The sequence below is a fragment of the Tursiops truncatus genome, chromosome 4, assembly GCF_011762595.2.
Source record: "Tursiops truncatus isolate mTurTru1 chromosome 4, mTurTru1.mat.Y, whole genome shotgun sequence".
NCBI lineage: Eukaryota > Metazoa > Chordata > Mammalia > Artiodactyla > Delphinidae > Tursiops > Tursiops truncatus.
In genome coordinates, this window is record NC_047037.1 from 38,141,899 (window position 1) to 38,165,011 (window position 23,113).

Below are 23,113 nucleotides of genomic sequence, written 5' to 3' on the forward strand. Positions count from 1 at the left end.
TATACAGGTATAACAATTCATACATTGATAAGGAAGAAGCAGCACTATATTGCTTTATGGTAGCCTAGTGTAATTGATGTAATGCAGTAGCCTAGTCTGTATGCTAATGAATGAGTCGTTATAGAATTTTTTATGGCATATCATATAATCATATTCATAATACAGTATTGGAAGCATTGTGACTTAAAAAAATTACTTGTGATGATACACAGTGTCTTTAATTATGTGAGAAAGGCATACTGTATGGTGATATAATTCTTTGAAAGCAAAGTTATAAAACAGTAAGAAAACTAACACATTAATTTCATATTAAATATCACTTATCTTATTCCTATATAATGATAGGCTGTCCACTTCAATACAAGTTTTGTATACAATGTTATACACATATTTTTTCATGTTTATTGAAAAAAATCCGTGTATAAGTGGACCTGTGCAGTTCAAACCTGTGTTGTTCAAAGGTCACCTGTACTCATGGGTTTTGGAGTCATTTTAGCTTTGAATCATGGCTCATCTGTTTACTAGTAGTACAGCCTTGAGCAGTTTACTTTGCTTGTTTAAAGTATTTTGCCCACTATTCTGAATTTTAAAGATTCACATTTTTCTTATTTGTGATTTTAACGCAAATATATCAGAGCTCTTATCTAAAAAAAATATTTTGGCCATTAGTTTATCTTTTTCATTGGTGCTTATATGCTTAATTGAATGTTCTTTTTTTAAATTAATCTTTATTGGAGTATAGTTGATTTACAATTTAACTGAATATTCTTAAAGTACCAAAATAAAACATTTCTACTTTTAGTCAGGTTGTTCGATACGGGGAAATTCCAGCAGAATTCAGGGCGGCGGCAGCTGACCACCGGCAGGAGCTGATTGAATGTGTTGCTAATTCAGATGAGCAACTTGGTGAGATGTTTCTGGAAGAAAAAATTCCCTCAATTTCTGATTTAAAGGCAAGTGCTCTCAAAATTAATCTTATATTAATAAGACAAAAGAGGGCTTTTGGGGTTTTTTTTTTTGCAGGGAAGGGACATGGTGCTTTTATGCAGGGGTTTTATTAATGAAATCGGAGCAAAGTTGTTAACATAATTGGTTTCTTAAAAAAATATTTGACATGGCAAATTATTCTCTTTTTTTAAGTAGTGAGTTATGTAAAATGGGAAAGGAGTCATAGTTCTAGGAAAAAAGATACTTACACTTCCAACCTCTTGGACATAGTCTTATTAAGAAGAAAGAAGATAAATTAGAAATGTACCCTGTTGTACTATTTGGAAGGCTGTATAGATTTTTTTACTTGATTGTTCAGCTCTTAAAAAATAAAGAGAAGATCCCTGCCTAAAACTGGTATTCAGTTTGTAAATAGACAGTTCTCCATAGAAGATAACAAATGGCCAATAAGCACATGAAAAGATGCTCAGCATCACTAATCATTAGGGAAAGCAAATCAAAACCGCAATGAGATACCACTTTACTTATTAGGATGACTATTATTTAAAAAACAAAATAAGTGTTGGTGAGGATATGGAGAAATTGGAACCCTTGTGCATTGCTGGGGAATGTAAAATGATGCATGTACTGTGGAAAACAGTATGGTGATTTCTCAAAAATTAAACCTACAACTGCCGTATGATCCAGCGATTCCACTTCTGTGTACCCAAAAGAATTGAAAGCAGGGACTCAGATATTTGTACACCAGTGTTGATAGCAGCATGATTCACAATAGCCAAAAGTTGGAAACAACCCAATGTCCATCAATGGATGAATAAACAAAATTGGTATATTCATACAATGGAGGGTATTTTTTGGCTTTAAAAAGGAATCAGATTCTTATACATGCTACAGTATGGGTGCGTCTTGAGGACATGACGTTAAGTGAAATAAGCCAGACGTAAAAGGACATAAAAGGACAAATATTGTATGATTCCACTTCTGTGAGGTACCCAGAATAGTCAAATTCCTAGAGACAGAAAGTAGAATAGTGGTTACCAGGGGCTGGTGGGGGGAAGAATGGGAAGTTTAGTGGGTACAGAGTTTCAGTTTGGGATGGTGAAAAGTTCTGGAGGTGGATAGTGGTAACAGCAATGTGAATGTACTTGATGCCACTGAACTGTACACTTAAAAATTGTAAAGATAGTCAATTTTGTTATGTATATTTTATCATAAAAATAAAAATCATAAAAAGACTGATATTTATTTTGCCAAACCACTTGGTGCCCTTAGCAGAGATCAGACAAGTAATTATTGTGTGTAAGACATTGCACTCAGGGAGTTTATAGATCAAATGCACAAGGAAAGAACCCTGTTGAAGCTGAGATGCTTACTAATTTATCTCATAGCTTGAGTTCTTTACCAGTCACAAAGGCCTTATCACCTCAGCTCTCTGATGAGTAAGGAGCACCACGTAGGAAAGTATAGGTCTGGGCCTTAATTGAAGTCAAGCACCGTAACCCAGGAACCACAGTAGAGAGTTAGGTTTCAATCTATGAAAGGGAATATGTCAGATTCTGTGATTCACTAGGAGTAAGGACTCAGCACATAATCACACTCATGGCTATGATTTATTACAGTGAAAGGATACAAAGCAAAATCAGCAAAGGGCAAAGGCACATGAGGTGAAGTCCAGAAGAAACCAGGCGTAAGCTCCCAGGCATCCAGTGCAGTCTTGCAGTGCTTGCCTGTTTCCTCCAGCGGAAAGTTGTGAGTGCACCTGTGAAATGATGTCTACCAGGGAAACTCATTAGAAACTCAGTGCCAAGGTTTTACTGGGGGCTGGTCACATAGACACCTGCTGCCTAGCATGTACCAAATCCCAGACTCCCAGAAGGAAAGTAGGTGTTTAGCACACATTACATTGTTTGTACAACAGTATAGGCACAGTGAACCAGTCTTACCAGTTCTGGGAATGCTGGGAACCTCCCAGAAATCCAGATCCCCAGGCCTCAGCCAGGGGCCCAGCCTTGCAAGCAGGCCTTTATAAGGAGGACAGTTTTAGCCCTGCTATGTTTACTGTTTTCTGCCAGGATACATGGGTGTACTTTAGTTTCTATGTTGTTGTTGGGTATATTGTTATTAGTGACAGTGGAAAGGCAACGGTTTTCAAGTGTGAATGTGATTCTTATAAAAGTTAGGGAAATTTTCCGGAAAATAAAGCTTTTGTTAGGCTGGTATAGGGTTAGCTTTAATTTCTCCTTTTTTCTATTTATCAACCATGCTCATGTGTTTCTCTATTCAATGGATGTAAAGTTAAGCGTGGTAAGATTCATATGTTCCTACTGTTGCATATAGGGAGGGTTGGAAAGTCAAAGACCTGACGTTGTGGCCTAGGGTAGCCTAAGTGATTAGTGACCAAGCCATTTCTGGTCCCTAGCAACAGCAAAGGCAAGTGTTTTAAGATAGCTCCAAATAGTAATTGCTTTCTTACCATGCCTATTTTCTCCTTTTTATACTCCTTTTATTGTGCTCAGCTGTTATCCTACTTTTCATTGTGATGTTTAGAAATTGTGGTTATAAATGTTTTGCTTTAAGCTTTTTAGGATAACTAGTTTTCTGTTTTTCCTGAGGACTGAGAAATAATTGTATGCAGCTGCATATTTCTGCAGTGGTGGGTTGTGGCCACAGCACAGCACTGCTGTTGGCCTCTTCCAGCTGCTAGAGCTAAAGGTCCACTGCTCCCTCTGAGGCCAGTAGCCAGTAAGGAATGAGGCTGGGACACATGGACGGTGCTTGCACGAGGGGTTGGGACGTGACCAGGAGGTCGTTATTTTAGAGCCTTGTTACTATCACAGCCCTTAATTTATGAGCAGTTTGTACTGTTTGGCTTCCTGTATGTATGTCCTTTAAAAAAAGAAAACAAATCAGTTAAATGTTTTTTTAATAGGTGATACTTTCATATCGTTTAAACTTTCATATCATTTAAACATTTAACAACTATACAAAGGTACACAGGAAAAAGTCTCCAACCTGGCTCCCATCTGCCCAGTTCTCTGCCCTGTCCCTAAAACAGGTTGCCAGTTAATAGTTTCTGGTGTATCTTTCCAGAGACGTGTGTGTGTGTGTGTGTGTGTGTGTGTGTGTGTGTGTGTGTGTGTGTGTGTGTGTGTGTGTGTGTGTGTGTGTGTGTGTGTTTCTGTTCCCTCTATCTTACACAATTGTTAACATACTGCTTACACTGTTCTGTGTGTGTGTTTATTTTCTATGTATGTGTGTATATATATATCTTTTTCTTTTTTTTGCCAAATTGAAAGTTAGTGACATTGCAGGAGTGTTGAAAGCAATTGCAGTGTTGAAAGTTAAATAGCCTTTTTTCTTTTTTTTTCTTTTTTTTTCTTTTTTTGTATTTTGATCTTAAGTTATAGAGAACCTGATTCCAGTCTTCACCAGAGCCAGTACTCCAAAGAGTACCAATTCATTTCATTGATTTGTCACTTTGTAATTGATCTGAAACACAAAATGTAACTTTAAGATAAACTAATCATTAATTTTTTTCGTTTGTAGCTCGCAATTCGAAGAGCCACTCTAAATAGGTCATTTACTCCTGTCTTTTTGGGAAGCGCCTTGAAGAACAAAGGAGTTCAGCCTCTTTTAGATGCTGTTTTAGAATACCTCCCAAATCCATCTGAAGTCCAAAATTATGCTATTCTCAATCAGGAGTAAGTCTTGGAAATTGATTTTTAATTTATGCACAAAGACTTTAACATTTGTGCACTGGGAAAGTATTTAAGAATGGTTCTTGTAGTTGTGATTGTGGGTTTTTCCCCATAATTTACAAAAATCAATCTCCATTTCTATTTGGGTAACGATTTTGGCATAGAGAAAAATATTTATTATACCTTCCCATATATTCTATTTGTAAGTTAGAAATATGATTTATTTCATTATCAAAGTTTACATCATTAGAAAATTTACTCATTTGGAACCAATTGTATTTTTTTAATGCTTTAAGAAACAAAAATTTTGAAGTTCTCATTGATAATTTTTCTTTTTCTGCCAGACTATTTTTGTGTTTTTTATTCTGCTCTGGTCCTGTCACAATGCAGTAATTAAGACCAGAAAAGTTATTCTTATTGATCCCTTTCAGTGAAATTTCACTTATGAATCAGCCCAGAAGTGTTTACTGCACATGTGCTTCTTCTCAGATAATATTCTGATGAAACAAATTGATATAAAAGAAATATGAAATATTGCATCTCATAAATGTGTATTTCTTTTATTTTAAGTGACTCACAAGAGAAAACCAAAATCTTAATGAACCCCAAAAGAGACAATTCCCATCCATTTGTAGGCCTGGCTTTTAAACTGGAGGTAAGTTGCTTTCTAATGTATTTAACTGCTATATATAGAAATTTTCTTTTCTGTTAGGCTTTTATTCCTATTATAAAATGACTCTTAGGAAATATTTGGTTACAGGTTTCTCCACTGTAAAGTTACTTTCCCCTCTACCCCGTTCCATATTGACTCTTTAGAAGAAGTTTCCTGGGCACAACCCACACTTAAGGGCTGGGAATTATTTTCTTCCTCCTTGAGGGAGCAGTATCTATGTAAGTTATTTGAGATTCTTCTGTATAAGAGAATTGTCTTTTCTCCCCATATATTTATTTATTCAATCATTTATTTTTATCAGTATGGACTCGTGGATATTTAGTTTGTACTTTGAGTTATAATCCAGTGGTATGTTACTTATTTTGTTGCCAGATTGACCAGTTTTGGCCATTGGAGCTGTTTCACTTGGCTTCTGTGCCCCTTAGACATTCCACCGTATTTTGCTTTTTTGAATACTTGCTTACTTTCTGGCACTACAGGATTCTCCAGGCTTACGTTGTATATTCCCTGCCCCAGCCCTAGAATCAGCCATTTCTCTAAGAGCCCTGATTTCTTTTAATTGTGAATGGTATTAGAAACCAACATTTGGGGACTGGGTGTGCTTTTTGTTGTGTTATTGCTTCTGTGTATAATATTTTAAGTGGGAAAAAAGTTGGATAATTTGAAAGTGTTAAAGAGTGGTTATTTCTGGGATGGAATTATATTGGGGAGGGCTTTTTCCTAGTTTTTATTTTTAAATTTTTACAGTATGTTTTTTTATTACTCCTAAACCAGAAAAAGTAATTTTAAATTAAAAAGTAGAAATAACATTGCAGTGACAATTTTTATGCATAAAGCTTTTAAAAATATATATTTAGGAATATTTTTCTTAGGATCCTCAGAATTGTAATTATTGAGTAACAGGTATGAAATATTTTAATATTTAATGATTTATATTGCCAGATTGCTTTCATACTCAGAATTAATGTATATGTTAGATTATTTCAGTGAATCTTTATCAGCATTGAGTATTGTTTATTAAAAATCATTACTGATTTCATAAATGAAAATAGTATTTTAATACTTCATCTTGCCTTAATTCCTAATAATAGAGAACATTTTTCCATATATTCATTATGGAATTGTATTTCCTCTTTTGTAATTGCCTCTTTATTTCTTTTGTCTTTCCTTTTTTAAAATTAGAGTCCAAGTGTTTTACTTATTTGTACGAGCCTTTCTCTAATAAAGTTTTTTAAAAAACAATTTGCAGTTTAAAATTTACATAGACAAATACATCAGTCTTTGTCTTTAGTCATTATCTCATTTTTAACCTTATAAATCTTCCTCTTTGATTATATTTTGTAAAGATTTACTTTTCTTTCTCCTTCTTTGTGGTGGGGTTTCTTGTTTTGTTCATTGTTAATCCAGTTGGAATTTGTTTTGCTGAATGCTGTGAGGTAGGATCTAAATGTATTTCCTCTGCCTTCAAATAGAAGACCAGTTGTCTAGTTACCAGTTTTTGAACAATGTTATATTTTTTCATTGATTGTCATGTGTCATTTATCTTCTATTGACAAATTAATTAAACATTTTAGATATTTATACTATACCCTATGGACTGTTCAGTTTAATTTGTGCTAGTTTTATACTATTTATGTTTTGGAGTATTTAATATATTCTTATATCAGAGTTATTTTCTATTTTTATCCATTCTTCTAATATTAAAGTCACTAATAAAATGTTTAAAAATTCCTCTTCTGATTTTTATTGCTATTGTGTTAAACCTGGAAATTAACATGGGAAGAATTGGCAACTTTTAAATACTTACCTAATAAGTTAGTGTTACTATTCAGGAGGAAATGATCCTTGATTATTCATTTTATATTCAGTCACTTTACAGAACTCTTATTTGTATAGCTTTCCAGGTGACTCTCAAAGTTTCTCTAACATGTAGTCTAACTAACAATGTTAGTTTCTCCAACATTGTTGTCTTTCTAATAATTATACCTTATTTTTATGTCTTCTTGTATTAAACTGAACTTATGGAATAACTTCCTTATTATATAAATTTTAAAACTTTTTCTAATAACTTAGAGGAAGCAAAAGTAGTATCTTGGATTTTGATATCAAAGAACAACCATTTAACTTATCTATATTCAAAACTAGTATTAAAGTAGTTTATGACAACAAACTGAAGCATGTGTATAAGTTGTACTACTAAAACTGATAGCAGATATTTGAAGGTAGTTGTGAAGTTTTCCTCTTAATTTTGATTCCTGTGTTTCTTTTTCATTCTTTCTGACCTTATCCAATCTTGACTTCTAGGCAGGTCGATTTGGACAGTTAACTTATGTTCGAAATTATCAAGGACAGTTGAAGAAGGGTGATACCATCTATAATACGAGGACGAGAAAGAAAGTACGGGTGCAACGGCTGGTTCACATGCATGCCGACATGATGGAGGCGAGTACCTGGGCATTGTTGTGAGATCAGAAATTTCTCTAATGCAAGTGAAATATATCTACCTTCTTGGTATCCTGAGCCCCACAAGAAAATCACTTCTAGTTGAATGTGTTTTCCTAGCTTCTTCCTTTTTAGTTAGGTGGGCTACAATTCTCATGTGGCACTTTGGTGTAGGCTAAATTAGCAAATGTCAGGAACACATTTAAAACCACCATTTGTGAGTTAGCTGTATTTCCTCAGTGGCCAAGGTTAAGGAAAAGGGACATTAGTTCCCTAAGATTCGGAGCACAAGATTCAACACTTTCCTCGAGAGCTATCCTTACGAAGAGTATAATAGGTTTTTAGCACAGTGGAACTGTGGTTCTCAAAGGTAAATGAGAGTAATAAATTCATACATAACTTCCCACATTGTTCAGTAGATTTACTTCCTGAAATATGGAAGTAGAACCAACCCCCAGAAGGGCCATATTGATGCCAGAATTCATCTGAGCATTTAAAACCTCTGAAGGTCTAGTCTGGGAGATAAACTTTGGCTTATGGCTTGAATCCTTGAATTGGCTCTGAATCTGTCCTAGCCTTCTGTGGTCCATAGGGTTAAGGTTTGGCAGGAATACCAAGTGTGTGAGGTTGTCTCCTTCTTGCACCCTTTCTCAATTCAGCTCTATATTCCTAGAGAAATTTATTAGTCTAAGCAAAATGTTACGACATTCAGAAATTTTCAGTGGCCATAACTTTTTTATCTCCTGGAAAATGAACAGGCAGTCTTTCAAAATTAGACATCATTGCTCTTTTTTGAGATAGGCAGCAGGGGGCAGGCTAGAGGGATTAGTGATTGTTACAGCTCTTTCATGGGCCAGAAGCTAGGAGATCCGTACAGCTGTGTAACCAGTAAAGCAAGACACACACACTTGCTCATTCACAGCCACGGCTGTTATTAATGAACTGTCAATATAAAAAAGACTAGGAAGTTTAGAGGAACCAGTGCTTTATTCTTGTGTTTTTTTAGATTTCCTGTGTTTTTTTAACTGCCTGCATCTGTGAGAAATTAAGATTATTTTAAGTACAGTAGACTCCATTCTCCTGCCTTTGTTTTCCAAAACTTCCTTTGCAGGTTTTCCTTGTATGCCTTTGTCATACACATCTCATTGTTGGACTGTGGCAGCACATATAGTACTACATGTTTTTTGTTTGTTTTTCTTTTTTTCTTTCTGATAGAATTGTATTTTTTATTTTTTTGAATTTATCTTTTTAAAATTTATTTCTTAATTGAAGTATAGTTGAATTACAATGTTGTGTTAATTACTGCTGTACAGCAAAGTGACTCAGTTATACATATATATACATTCTTTTTCATATTCTTTTCCATTATGGTTTATCACAGGATATTGAATATAGTTCCCTGTGCTATACAGTAAGACCTTGTTGTTTATCCATTCTATACTACGTGCTTTTTAATTCTATAGAAATAACTTTAGAACCGTGAGGTTCTGTGTTCCGTCAGTACTGCAGATCCTCCAAGTAAAGATGCCATAGCTCGGAGTTTCCATTTAAAGTAAAATCTTGTCAGTTGAGGTGTGGTTTAAATAAGGGCCCTGTTGAAGGCATATCTTGCCGTGGTTGATTGTTGGTGTTGCATTGATTCTATCTAATTCCTTCTTCGTGGAATTCATGGTGAGATTCTGCCACGTTTGTTTGTGTACAATGTGTTCATTGTGCAGTTACTTTTTAGTTATGATGTCCTGGTTTGTATTACTTGCAAGTGTCATATTGTATTCTTTATTTAGGATATTGAGGAAGTGTTTGCCGGAGACATCTGTGCATTGTTTGGCATTGACTGTGCTAGTGGAGACACATTCACAAACAAAGATAATAGTGGCCTTTCTATGGTAAGTCATTTAACTTCAAAGCTGTTTATCACTTGCGTTTCAAAAGTCTATGTTTTAGTACTTCAGAAAAACAACCACAGAAGTTTTCATTGAGTGCCACGGGCATCAACTGTAGGTTGGTTATGGCTCTTTTAATGTCAACTAAAGAAGTGCTCTGTTAGCTAACTTCCCTGGTTTTTCGTAGTAAAATCATTGCACCATTCTCCAGGGTTTAGCATGGAGGGAAAATCTCCACCAGGTAACCTGGCATGTGTAGCGCTGACTCCTACCCTGAGATGTGCCTCCCCGTTGTGGACACACCTCTAATTGCTGTCACCGTCATCAGGCTAGTCCCAGCCAAGTGCTCCTTCCTTATTAACTCGGCAGCTGGAGCTTGGACCCTTCCCTCAATCCCCTAGAGAACTGTAAGAGCAGGCTGTAACATTTTGGCTAGACTCCAGGGCAGCATGACAGAACAGAACCCTGCCCTGCAGGCAGGATGCAACTAGACAGTCCCACTTACTGTACACAGCCTGCCTTGTGGAACTCATAGGTCCCTTTTCATCACTGAGGGAGACTGAAGGGAAGAGCATGCTCGGGCAATTCCCACCTTCCAGTCCCCGCCTTTCAGTCCCCTTTACTCCTCCCCTTTTTGCCCCCACAGGACAGCAGGCTCTTGCACAGTATGACCATGTGTTCATGAGGGTGCTCCCTCTCCTGAATTCATTCAGTAAAGGACGAATATGAGTACACAGGGTATAGGTGATTTGCAGGGAAGGAATTTACAGTGGGTTGTTTATATAAGAACTGGTCCAACATAACAGATGAGCACTATAATAGCTCCTGTATCATATGATGAATTCTTAATTTTATAATTTAGCTTTTTTGTATAAAATACTCTCTAATGTCTATGGTTTTACATGTGAAGTTAGGACACTACAAAAATCATAAATCTGTAAAGGTTTTTGGGGGATCTAGATAAGGGGACTTTTTGACAAGTATTATTGATAAGGTTTTTTCTAAACTTGTCATTACCAATATGAAGGGACTGGAGGTTGTGGGAAGTACTCAGGCATTGAGGCAAATAGACCCTGGTCAGTCTTACCTCTGCCCTGTGCTACCTGCTGGCCCTTGGCCAAGTTAGTTATTCTTCTTGCCAAGCCTTTAATGCTTCTATTTGTAAAATGGGGATAATAATATCTGCCTCTCAGAGTTGTGACTGATTAAATGAGATATCATATGTATAAAGAATCTAGTCCCTTTCTCTGCTTCTCTTATCAGTGATGGCAGTATATTTTGATTAAATAACTTATCAGAAGATAGCTATAGCAGATGTAGCCACTAGCTAATAAGTATTCCACATCTGAGCATTTGAATTCATTATATGTAACGATTATGTTAAACTGAAAGTGTCAACAAACTTAAGGGTCTTAAACAGTTAAGTAAATAGATGCTTTATTTTTATTATTTTGGGAGGGAGGAGATCATATAAGTGGACACCTATATATGTTAGTATATTCATTTATTTAAGGAAAAACAGACCAAGATATATTTGTCTACCCTAAGATGTTGACTAGTATTTGTCTTTTGTTCTGTTGTAAAGGAGAACATTAAAATTAATCCACCCCTGACACATACGGTACTGTATTTGAATTCTTCTCTGTTCTTTGAAAAATATTTTAGGAGTCAATTCATGTTCCTGATCCTGTCATTTCAATAGCAATGAAGCCTTCTAACAAGGTAGGAGTTTGATTTAACGCTCAGTATATCACAGTAAAAACTTGAGCTCTTTTTTGTCTGTCTCCACAATGCACATGGTGTCTTGTGATAACCAGCAGTCTTTTGGTCTCTATTTCCTCTTTTGGTATTCAGATCACCTTTTAAAATTTACCAGTCTATTAGTAGTAAGTACTTCACAGTATATTTGAAGAAGTTGATGGTATTAAAGTATTCATGAGACTGTGCTTTATAACTCTTTACTATAGTAAAGGTATATCATTGGCTGTGGAGTGTTAAGTGTGAGTAACTTCCTAGATTCAGATCATAAGAGATGGAAGAGAGGCAACTGAGGCATTTGTCCTAAGTTGCAGAAAAACCTCACTGTAAAGTATATTAAAATATTGCTTAGATTAATTGCCTCATGGATTATAACACATCTCTACGTCTGTGGTAGTTATGAAGTAAATGTCTGACTATAACATGGAAGGCCTTCAAACAAGACTGTTTTGACTCACTTTCAAACACAAAGTTTTATGATTGGATTTGATGTCATTTAGCTTTTTAGCCAAAATTGCTTGAATAGGTTCTGCATATGCATTGCTTGTCATTGGAATTAGTCCTGATCTTGAAACATAATTGTTTAGTTCTTAAGTTAGTTACATTCATAACAGTCATTTTAACGTGATATATTGACATTAACTCATTCATGCATTGAGTGAACATTTTATGATTTCTTGTCATCTGGATACTATCATTTACAGAACGTATTCTGATTTATTGTCTTGTGGATATATTAACAGCAACTACTTCGTCTATTTTGAGGAACTGAGATTTTCCAGGCCCTTCTCATTATAGAAAAGAGAATGTTGAGGTGGCAGAAAACGTTCAGTCACCCTATCTCAGAAAGTTGAAAGGCGAGCTTTACATCTTACCACAGTGAGATGCCACAGTTTGCTCCAAGTACTTTGCCAGATTGGTTGCTTTTCCCTTCAGAAGATGAAGGACTAGAAGTTAAAGATATTCTTCTTCTTTATTCCTAACTCCAGAGTTCATGTAAGACATTTAACTGTTGATAGTTCACAATCATGGAGGGAAATCAAACGCATCAATATTCAAAAGGTTTTTTGGTGTCTTGGGGTTATCTGCTTCCTGGAGAATTAATATATATCAAATAATAAAATCACTGCATAAAACCCTGAATCTCAGTAGTGGGGCAGGGGTGATCTTCTAGTAAGTTGAGAGTCCCTGGCTAGTGCAGGAAAAAGGGAAAAGACTTTGGAGATAGACTAACCCAGGATTCAAGCCCAGCTAGCTCTGTGGACTTGAGCAACTTGTCTGTACCTAGTTTCCTCACCTGTAAAACATGGATAATTCTGTCGTGCAGCCTTGTGGTTAGAATTTGAGATGACGTATACAAAACACATAACACATCTTCAGCCACATGTGATAGCTGTTAATATTGGTGATTGGGGCGTGTTAGTTTTCTATTGCTGCTGTAAGAAATTAGCAAAAACTTAGTGGCTTAAAACAGCACAGATGTATTATTTTACAGTTGTGTAGGCCACAATTCGGACACAGTTCTTAATGGGCTACAATCAAGTATTGGCAAGGCTGTGTTGTTTCTTTCTTGGAGGCTCTAGGGGACAGTTTAGTTCCTTGCTTACTCAAATTGTTGGTAGAATTCAGCTCCTTGTTGTAGGACTGGGGTCCTCATTTCCTTGCTGTCACCTGAGGGCTGTTTGTAGCTTCTAGAGGCTGCTCATAGCCCCCTTCCTCCTGTCTTCAATGCCAGCAACAGCAAAATGAGCCCCTCTCATGTTTCAAATATCTCCTGTCTCTTCTTTTTCTCTTCCCATCTCTCCACTACCTTTCTTCATTCAGCTTCCATTTTTATTTTATTTTATTAAAAAAAATTTTTTTTGGCTGCATTGGGTCTTCGTTGCTGTGCATGTGCGGCGAGCAGGGGCTACTCTTCATTGCAGTGCACAGGCTTCTCATTGCAGTGGCTTCTCTTGTGGCGGAGCACAGGCTCTAGGCATGCAGGCTTCAGTAGTTGCATCATGCAGGCTCAGTAGTTGCAGCACATGGGCCCTAGAGCACATGGGCTTCTGTAGTTGCGGCGTGTGGGCTCAGTAGTTGTGGCTCGTGGGCTCTAAGAGCGCAAGCTCAGTAGTTGTGGTGCACAGGCTTAGTTGCTCTGTGGCATGTGGGATCTTCCCAGACCAGGGATTGAACCCGTGTCCCCTGCATTGGCAGGCGGATTCTTAACCACTGCGCCCGCCACCAGGGAAGTCCCTCAGCTTCCATTTTTAAAGGCCCATGCAATTTAATTGGGCCTGTCCAGATTATTCATGATAATCTCCCCATCTCAAAGTCTGTAACCTTACCTACATCTGCTGAGTCCCCTTTGCTGTGTAAGGTAACAGTCACAGGTTTGGGGGGGATTAGGGCATGTCCTTAGAAGACCATTATTCTGCTTACCACATAAGGAAGTTACATCTAAGGAGAATAAAGGTGCATCAAACCGCATCCAAGCAGATAGTTTTGAAAGGGAGAGGTCTCATGTGCATTTGCCTAGTGTTGGTCTTAACTGCCCTCTTGAATCTACAGTAGAATCTTGGTAACCATGCTGATTCCTTTGATTATGTATAGGATTTCTAAAATATAACACAGTAACACAGATTCTGCTTTCCGCTTTATGGGCAGTTTTCCACAAATGGACAGTTTTTGTCAATATAATAGGAAAGGGCATAGAGTTAAGTCTTGGACTCCTGTATCTTGGTGTGAAAAGAAAATTCTCTCAGTTAGCTGTTCCTTGCTGTCTTGGCTGTGTGGTATCCAAGCTCTCATATTAAAAGGATATAGCCTAGAAACTAGATGGTAGATCATTTTTATTTTTTAACTGTTCATGTATTTGATTTCATTCATTAAAGTTTTTTCAACAATTTCATTGCTTACCATGCTTAGTAAAATGTGTAATGATTTTCTTTTTTTAAAGAATGATCTGGAAAAATTTTCAAAAGGCATTGGCAGGTTTACAAGAGAAGATCCCACATTTAAAGTCCACTTTGACACTGAGAGCAAAGAGACAATTGTATCTGGAATGGGAGAATTACACCTGGAAATCTATGCTCAGGTAATGAATAACAAAGAAGTTAAATTCACTTTATTTATGTCTATGTTTTGTTAAAAGTCGATAATTCTCAATCTAATGGTTGTAAACTAATAGTGGTTCTTCAAGCTTCACTCTGGTTTTTGTATCTAGATGTGGTATACTGCTTCTTCCAGTGTGTGTTACTAATTAATTACTTTTGGTTTCTAAATCTTTTTATTCGTAAAACATTGCAGACTTCTAGAATCAAGGCTCAGGGGATTTGCAGTAAGACCATTGATCCATCCCTAGGTTATGGTCCCTTGGGTCGAGTGTATCCTGGTCTCAGCCTTAGGAAGACAACCTCAGGGAGAAACCTGCTGAGAAATCGGCCCACCAGTACCCACTCTTCAGGCCATTTCTTGCCTGTTTTCTTCTCAAGTCACTACTTGAAGATCATTATAATGGAGATAAACAAGTGGGTAGATGGGGCTCCTGCTTACCTAGGAAAGGTCTTGTGTGTATGAGAACGAAAACAAAATATATGTGACTTACGATTAAAAATTCTGGTTCTGATTATATCTTTGAAGTTGAGATAGTAGAAAATTATGACAGCAGATTCATATACTATTCCAGTAAATATGTAATAAAATGGAGCAAAGATAAAGTTTTAGTGGATAGATTAATTGGAGGTAAGTATAAATTAATCATTCTAAATTAGAATTCATTTATATAAAATCTGTAAAAGCAGTTTGTATTGCTTAATATCATGTATTTATCCTCATAAGGTACTTAAGTGATTTAAGATTTATCATTTGCTTATCATATTTAAATGAATGCTTCTAAGGTATTTGAGATTCTTAGGATTTTTCTTCCTTTAGTTTATTATTTTTTTAATTTAAATATATCAAAAAGATCTCTCCTGCTCTTTTTAGAGGATGGAAAGAGAATATGGCTGTCCTTGTATCACAGGAAAGCCAAAAGTTGCTTTCAGAGAAACCATTACGGCGCCTGTCCCGTAAGTATGCAAAACGATTAAACATAAACTATGAGGCTGGAATTTAAAGCTTTTTATTAGGGGATATACATAGCACTATTACTGTTGATAAGACACTTTTACATTGTGATGCTCTTTATTATGGAAGCTATATAGTTCTGTAGTTCAGGCCGTTTATACAAAGGGACACTTACGAGATTTGTCTGACCCTTTAAGCTAGATATCAATGAAGACTGGTATACACATCATTAATAAGCATGTTTATACTTCATCGAATGTTACAGTCTTCATTTATTCCAATTGTGCTTCCTTTGGTAGACGGCTATTATGTTTTACTTTAGTACCATATTGTGGATGCCAGAGAACTTGCATTTGCCAAGGAATAATCTCCTGCAAGTAAAGGAAACCGATGCTATGATAAAATTCAGAAAACATTTAAGGAAACAGTTGGGTTTATATTTTGTTAGAAACAAAACAGTCCTCATAAAGAAAGCACAAAACAAGTTAAATTGCTGCAAGTGTAATATATTTCAACCTGGTGCCTATTTGAATTTATATGAATTCTGATTTAGAGTCAGAATTAATAAGGCATATTGTGGCTACAAAATGAGTCTCAATTTTCAAAGTAGCATCAAATAAAGGAAAATGATACTCTACCTGAGATGCAATGTCATGAAGTAGAATGGTGTAGTCTAACTCAATGAAGTCATCATTTCTTTGCTATAATAAAAAATAAAAACCTGCATTTAAAACTTGATATCATTGGCAAAAATGATAATTTTAAGAATCAGCTTTCATTAGTAGATGACAGTAATACTTCCACTTAAGTAAAATTAAAAATTAAATGTCATAATTTATTTAGCCTGGCAGAAAAACTATTCTCTTATAAATAAGATTTTTTTCAAACTACATTTTAAAATCATGATTTTTAAAAAATTTGTTACTCTAAAAATCATTTACCCTTTCTGTTTTTAGTTTCTGAGTTGTGGTAGCTACTAAGAACATTAGAGTCTATAATTTGTCATTTAAATTCCTTAATGTTTCCATTATTCAGAAAAGCATCGTTTAAGGGATATAAACTGCTGAAATGAGAGTCTACACTAAAGGAAACCAATTTTATAATAGAAATTCTCTTTTAAAAAACTGAAAATAATAAAATGTAATGTTTGATTTTGTAACTAAAGCTTTGATCTATGCTGCTTATTGCTTTGGACATATAAAGTATTTATACTATCAGCTGCACAGAAATATTGCATCTACAGAGTTTCAAACCATGGTCGTCAGAACTTTGCTGTACTCACCCAAGGCTCTTTAAGGCTTATAACTGATGTATTGAAACAAGCCCTAGACTCCAAGAGGCAGCACAAACTCCTGTGGCTCCTTTGGTTGACAGTAATTATAAATATGGCCCCAGGATCAAATAAAACTGTACTCTTCTCTCCTTAATAGTATCTTGAAGCAATCCCTTCTTTGACTATATCAACAAAGAATGTCCTTTAAGGATAAGGTAAAAATCAGGAAGGTTTCTTACGTGTTGGATCATAATAGGTAAAGATATATAATATATACACGCTGAAGCAGTGGTTAAACTCTTCTGTTGGGATTTTCATTAATGCTTTAAAACTTCAATTTAGTGAAGGGTTACAGGAAATTTATTTCATAAAGCAGTAACACTGCATATTTTGCTATAAAAACATGGCTTGAAAATCATGATTGTGATTGTATATCCTCTGTAACGTGGACCCAGCTACTCAATTATCTGAGCCTCAGTGCCCCTATAGGAGTGTTGTAACCAAGGTTGCTATCTACAAAAATGCATTAGAAAAAGGCTCTCTTAAAGTGTTATAGATAGTGATGCTAGGTATTTGGCATTACACTCTGAGTACTGTAATTGGTATCCTGTCCTCCAGTGTCCAAAGTTATCTAATAAGTGGCTGCAAAAGCTTGTGGAGTAAAGGTGCTCCAACTGCCTTGCAGTTTGTTATCAACAAACTGAAACAAGCCAATGGAAAGTGCTTTTCTCTTACAGAGTATTTTTCTTGTATTCCATTGAATACTACTAGTTGACATACTTTGTTTTTCTTTTAAACCTCTTAATAAAGCTAAACTCAAAGAATTTAATCTCTTTAAGGTCTAGAAAGAGGCAGTTTGGAATAGTCATATCAGACTTAAAATACAAGGCTAGCAACAAGTAAGATATGAGGTTGTCAATTATGACTAAATGGGTTATAAAAGATAATTATATACAGCAAGCTTCACAAAGACTGAGATGCTAATATTTTTGTTCCAGCTGATCCTGGGGGAGAAAAATCCAGCCATATCTCTAGCTCTGACACTACCATTTTACTAGAGGAGAAAAGCAGAGGTGGTTTCAGTATCACATGATTATAGTAATTTGAACACAAAACTTAGGTTGCAAAAGGAAATAATCTGTATTAAGCTGCACACAAAAACTATTGCCAAATTATTTATAATTCAAGACTTCACTCTCTTGAAACTGCAGCTTCACCTTCTCTAGCCTTGATAACTGACTTCTCCTTCAAATACTGACTTCACTATCTTAAATACAAAATGACTAAAGGGGCACTGTTCATCCAATCATGAATTATAACACCTTCAGTAAATATTAAATCTGTTAATAGTGTATTTTATAGAAATTACTTACCACTTGCTTGACAGTTTGAATTTTTGCCATTTTATACCATGTATTTTCAGTGGAATTTTGCCATATTATATAACCACAGGCAACCCAGGCTAAATGTTGAACTGGCTTCATTTCTTGAGGTACATTTCCAAAACTGTCTGGTGAGGGAAACATTTATATGATAAATGGAATTATTTTATATATACAGTATTAACCTTTAAAAAAATCTAAATTTTAAGTCATGTCTTAGTTTTCTTCAAATGTGTACAGAAAGTAATTAATTTAATTAAGCCATAGATTGATCTATAAAGTTTCAAGGCTTTTTTGTTGTTGAATTAGATTAGTAATAAATATTTTTGCAAAAGTCAGTATATTGCCAGCATAATGTTAACATCTAACAATTTTGAGCATAGGTAATTGATATTGATCTTAAAGTCGAAAAAAATATTTTTCCGTGCCATATAGTTATATACCTGGAATATTTTGTGCTTCTAGTGGTTCCTTCATAGACTTGAGTCTATGATAAAATGTGTTATCTTCCTCATCTGGGTTCTTTCCAATTTCTCCTTCAAATGTGAAGTTGACTTCTGGTGCAGTATCTTGTCCCATTGGAGGGTACAGTACTTCAGCTGTGCAATTCACTGTAACTTGCTGTTTGAAACATTTTGTGAAAGATCTTTACATGTAGATGGACATCCATTACTGATTATTGTTCTTTGAGTTATAACATTTAAAGCATCGCCCCCCTAATGATCTTGTTTCAGACTTGACCTGAGTGTACCTATTCCAGAGGTATCTAACTGGTGGTGGCCCAATAATTTTCTTAGAGGTATCTAAAATAGGTAACTTATTTTATAACATATAAGGTCTCATAATCTTGTAAATTCATTTTAAACTATGTATTTCAGTATTAATGGGAAGTCCATTTGTAAGGCAGAGTTTAGTCTGTCTTTATATACCAACTCTAGACTCTGGTTACTTTTTTTAAGTCTGTCCATTACTCTTATTCTCTCCTCCTGAAATAACAGAAATTTCAAACTCAGATTCTGCAATCTATATCCAAATATAAAATGAGAAGATTGTAGCGTTGGTTCTGCTTTGTAAAGATGACTATCAAGCAGCTCAAATGCCTTTTAACGAATCTCCTTATGTTAGCCTGTATCTCTTCTTAATTATGCTTAACAAAAGGGCAAGCTTTTTTAAATCTCAGGATGGTTATGATACAAGTGGCAGTTCCTTCCTTTTAAGTTTGTCTCATTAATAATTTGACAGGTGTATGTATTTTTTAAATTTCCCTGCCCCATTACTGAAAGATTCTTATCTGAACACAGTGGTATCAGTTGGCCATTCTATTGCTCATAAATATCTCAGAAAGCACTTGCTTTCTTTAAATAAAAGAAATGAAAAACAGAATGAAACAGACATTTAAAAAGTGATGATGATTGTAGAGTTCATTATTACACTTGTTCATATTAGGCATAAATTCATACTGGCCTGTGAGTATGTAACATTTTTAAAGGAAGTTTATTGGAACTGAAGTATATAGAGTCTCTTTTCTAAACAGTGTGATAGAAATACTAAGTGTATCTCAGAATACACAAAAAGTAAAAACTGACCTTTGTATGGTGATCATTTTTTTTTTGAGGCAGGGATTTTACAACAACTCTTTTAAAAACCAAATTAACCCTATGATTTGATCAGCAGAGGTGATATGGAATATTAGGAATCAAATTTTATTTCATAATAACATGACATTTCACTTACTTTTTGGATAATTTCTTCCACAGAAAATTTAAGGCAATACTTTCGTCCTCTTCCCGGAATATCCTAAAATTAAGAAAATGTGTTATTATAACAATAACTCAATTTCTTTACATTGTTAGAAGAACCCATTCTCATTTGGTTGGGCATGGTGCTGACTGTTGGGGGTAAATGATTAAGGCCTTACACCTTGACCAAGGAATGTCACCATGTTTGTGACATCTAATTTAGCAGGTCCTCTAGCAGGGTTATTTTGGATGAGAACAAGAGGGTGAGATAAAAGCATATATAAATAAAATCGGTTATAATCCACTTTCAGTCATCAGAGTACTCTAACCTCTGGATCTGTGATCCTAAATTCCACGTAAGAAATTTTGAAAATTTTAATTCTAAAGGTGACAAATAGGATGCACCATTGAAAAGCCTTTTCATAAACCCTTATGTACCCCTCCAAATAGTGTTCAATGAAGATGAATTCCATTTTGAGGCAGCATACTGCGAAGTGGTTAGAGAGTGTTAAGTACTGCTTTTACTTGTATGTTAGTGGACCTGCAAAATGATGCGTTAACAAATTTTATAACAGACAGACGTTTAGATATTTCACTTTTGAATCAAGATGTAATGGAGAATTTGTACCTAATTATGTTGTGTGGTTTTGAAATAACATTTACTCCCTGTCAGCTCTTAAAGACTGTTAGCAGTTAAACTTCTGTCAGATAAATAGGGGACAGTCTCAAATCTATTAGATTTTAGTAAACCGGAAACAAGCTTAGTGGTTGCTGAGGTCTTGAGCAGTTTAAATTTAACCCTTTAGCCAGAGGGGGCCCATCATTCACAGCAGTCACTGGCAGTAGTGTTTGGATGGTTGAAGTGAAGCTTCAGGCCACAGTACTTTTACTCTGCTTTGTCAGTTTCTGTTGCTTTTTGTTTACCCCTTCATTTTGGTCTAAGAGTCTAATAAAGGATTGATCTTAAAATTCAGGCAGTGAAGAATCTTTTGCAAGACGGGAGCTTCTCTTGGCCCAGATTGGAGTAGTAGATGCTAAACATAGCGCCAGTTTTAAGATCCTTTTGAAAATGATTCCTATAAGTTTCACTTGGGGAAAGGGGAGAAGCCGCCCCAATTGAGAACATTTACCGATTTCCTTGTAGCAGGGCCCATAAAAACCATCAGTGTCTCTGCCTTCCCGTAAAAACAACAAACAGCCCTGGGGCTGTCCCCAGAGACTGGAGTGTAGCCCAAGCCCAGAAAAGCCAACTCCTCTAGAGAGACAGCTAGCCTTGAGGCCCAAAACGGGCAAGGGGTGTGGGGAGTCAGGAGCAGGTGGAGCTGAGACCCTCGACGGTGGGGGGAACGGTAGCAGGTGCCGCCACCACCCTCTGCCCGACTCACCTGCAGGCTGGCTTGTTTGACTGTCTGCACCAGAAACACCTTGTGGGGGCTGCCCTGCTGGTAGTTGATGCAGCTCTCTACCACCGAGGCCGCCCTGGAGGCCGGGTAGTGGGTCGGAGGGATTGCCATTCTTGGTGAGCGGCGGCTGGGCTTGCGTGGGGCTGCTCGAGCTTCACAGGAAGGGAAGGGCACCCCCGTCCTGCCTGCTGCCGAGTCCTCCGGGCGGAAAAAGTCAGCCCTCCTTCTTCGGGCTGGGTGGGGCCTGGGGCGGGGCCGCCAGCTCCTTCCCTCCCTGTCGTCCTCCTTCCCTCCTTCCCTCCCTGTCTCCCTCCTTCCGATTCTGCAAGCCGCTGCCTGGGAGCTGGCTCCTACCGAGGCTGCTCGTGGAGCCCCGCCCTGCTACCGCCTACTGTTACTCTCTGGTCCCTGTTTAGAGAGAGCCCTCTCCTCCTTTAAGGGGGGGTGAGGAGGGAGTCGTTGGGCTGGGTTGTCAGGGACTGCATCCTTCCTTTTATTAACCTTTACAGAAGCTTGGGGAGGGGCTTTCGGGCCTTCGCCTTAGTGGAGAGTCTCTGGGGCTTCAAGTTTACTCTTCGTGGAAGGAGGCTGGTTACTTTACTTGCAGACTGGAGCGCAACTTCCTTATACACCACCCACAGTGTCCCGGCATGAGCGCAACTTCCTTATACACCATCCACAGTGTCCGGCACGGGGCAAAGTACAAAGGAGCGCCAGGTAGTGAGTCATTGTGATTCCTTCTTTTCCCTTCCCTGGCCAGGAACAGGCTTGCTCATACCCAGCTTTCTGTGGTGGTGTATCAGTTCAGCCCAAATCAGGGTACGAGAGACTGCAAACGATAGCGTTAATTTGGAGGATTATGTAATTTAGGTCAGGAGAATTTTAAAAGGTACTTGCACTCCTCTCCCTTTGCTGATCTTTGAAAGATGAGGTTTTGATATCACACCATGCTTCCAACTTTCTGAATCACTTTGAAAATTTTACTTTGAGGATTAAAACTTACTTAAAAACTGAATTTATACAAAGCACTACATTGAAGTAACTTCTAACAAAAGCAGTTTTTAAAGCTCCTTAAGCAAGCACAGACTTTTAGTAGGCAGTGCATTTTTACTCTCCAGATCTCTTAATTACCTCCTGTGAGCTTTAAAGGAACTATAGTCTAGGCTGTTCTTTGGATTTGCTGTAGATCTACCAGCTAAGATTTCTTTTCATCAAATGTATAGCCAAACTGACACTGTAGCTTGTTGGCTTAGAAATAAAGACTCTTTGCTATTTTCCCAAAACGAATTTTGAAGGTTCCTTGGGTAGACATATATTGTGTTGCTTTTTTAAAAAAAAAGTTAACAAAAATGTATTTGTAATGTGTTGTTTTCCTCAAATACCCTTTTTTATTTATTTATAAATAAAGTATTTGGAGTAAGTAGATTTTTAAAGAATAGTAAGTAGTAAGGCATTCCCATTCTTTCTAATTATATTAGCCAACAACCATCAAGTAACTAGAGGATGAAAGGGTTAGTTTCTCCTCAAGGCTTTTTATAAAAAGTTGAAGCTTGTTTTTCTGTTTTGGGGCGGGGGCGGGGGGGGGTGGGGGTGTGAGTCATTCATCTATCAGCCAACCTCTTAGGTTGTCATTGTATTTGTGTGTTAGTTGTATGAATTATGTGCTCCTTTGATAGTGTCCAAGAAGGAGTGGCCTAATACATTCTAATTACCCAGAAAGAGCTTTTTTGCTGATAATGAAATTTTGAAGTTTTCACAAGTAGCTAGTTAACATCTGTTTTATTACCAGTTAGAGTTGTGAGGAGTACAATATGTGAGCTTCCTAGATGAAATCACCCTTTTGAAGCTTTACGGATACAGTTAC

At 36.6% G+C, this 23,113-nt stretch overlaps 2 protein-coding genes across 9 annotated transcripts in view; one reads left to right on the forward strand and one right to left on the reverse strand.

Moving 5' to 3' along the window:
- GFM1 (G elongation factor mitochondrial 1) overlaps nt 1-23,113 on the forward strand; it is a 57,650-nt gene that overhangs the window by 8,196 nt on the left and 26,341 nt on the right. For all 8 annotated transcript variants that reach the window (XM_073803847.1, XM_033855411.2, XM_073803846.1 and 5 more), the window contains exons 6-13: nt 803-953; nt 4,495-4,649; nt 5,217-5,301; nt 7,624-7,761; nt 9,546-9,647; nt 11,310-11,366; nt 14,344-14,481; nt 15,372-15,454. In XM_073803847.1, the coding sequence (XP_073659948.1) occupies nt 803-953; nt 4,495-4,649; nt 5,217-5,301; nt 7,624-7,761; nt 9,546-9,647; nt 11,310-11,366; nt 14,344-14,481; nt 15,372-15,454 (909 nt within the window). The remainder of the gene's footprint in view (nt 1-802; nt 954-4,494; nt 4,650-5,216; nt 5,302-7,623; nt 7,762-9,545; nt 9,648-11,309; nt 11,367-14,343; nt 14,482-15,371; nt 15,455-23,113) is intronic.
- LXN (latexin) lies at nt 15,492-21,533 on the reverse strand. The gene is made up of 6 exons (XM_019946078.2): nt 21,232-21,533; nt 19,842-19,904; nt 18,551-18,728; nt 18,099-18,235; nt 16,091-16,153; nt 15,492-15,823 (listed from the first exon to the last, which is right to left on the reverse strand). Exons 1-6 carry the CDS (start codon nt 21,358-21,360, stop codon nt 15,725-15,727), a joined length of 669 nt encoding a protein of 222 aa, XP_019801637.1. The 5' UTR covers nt 21,361-21,533; the 3' UTR covers nt 15,492-15,724.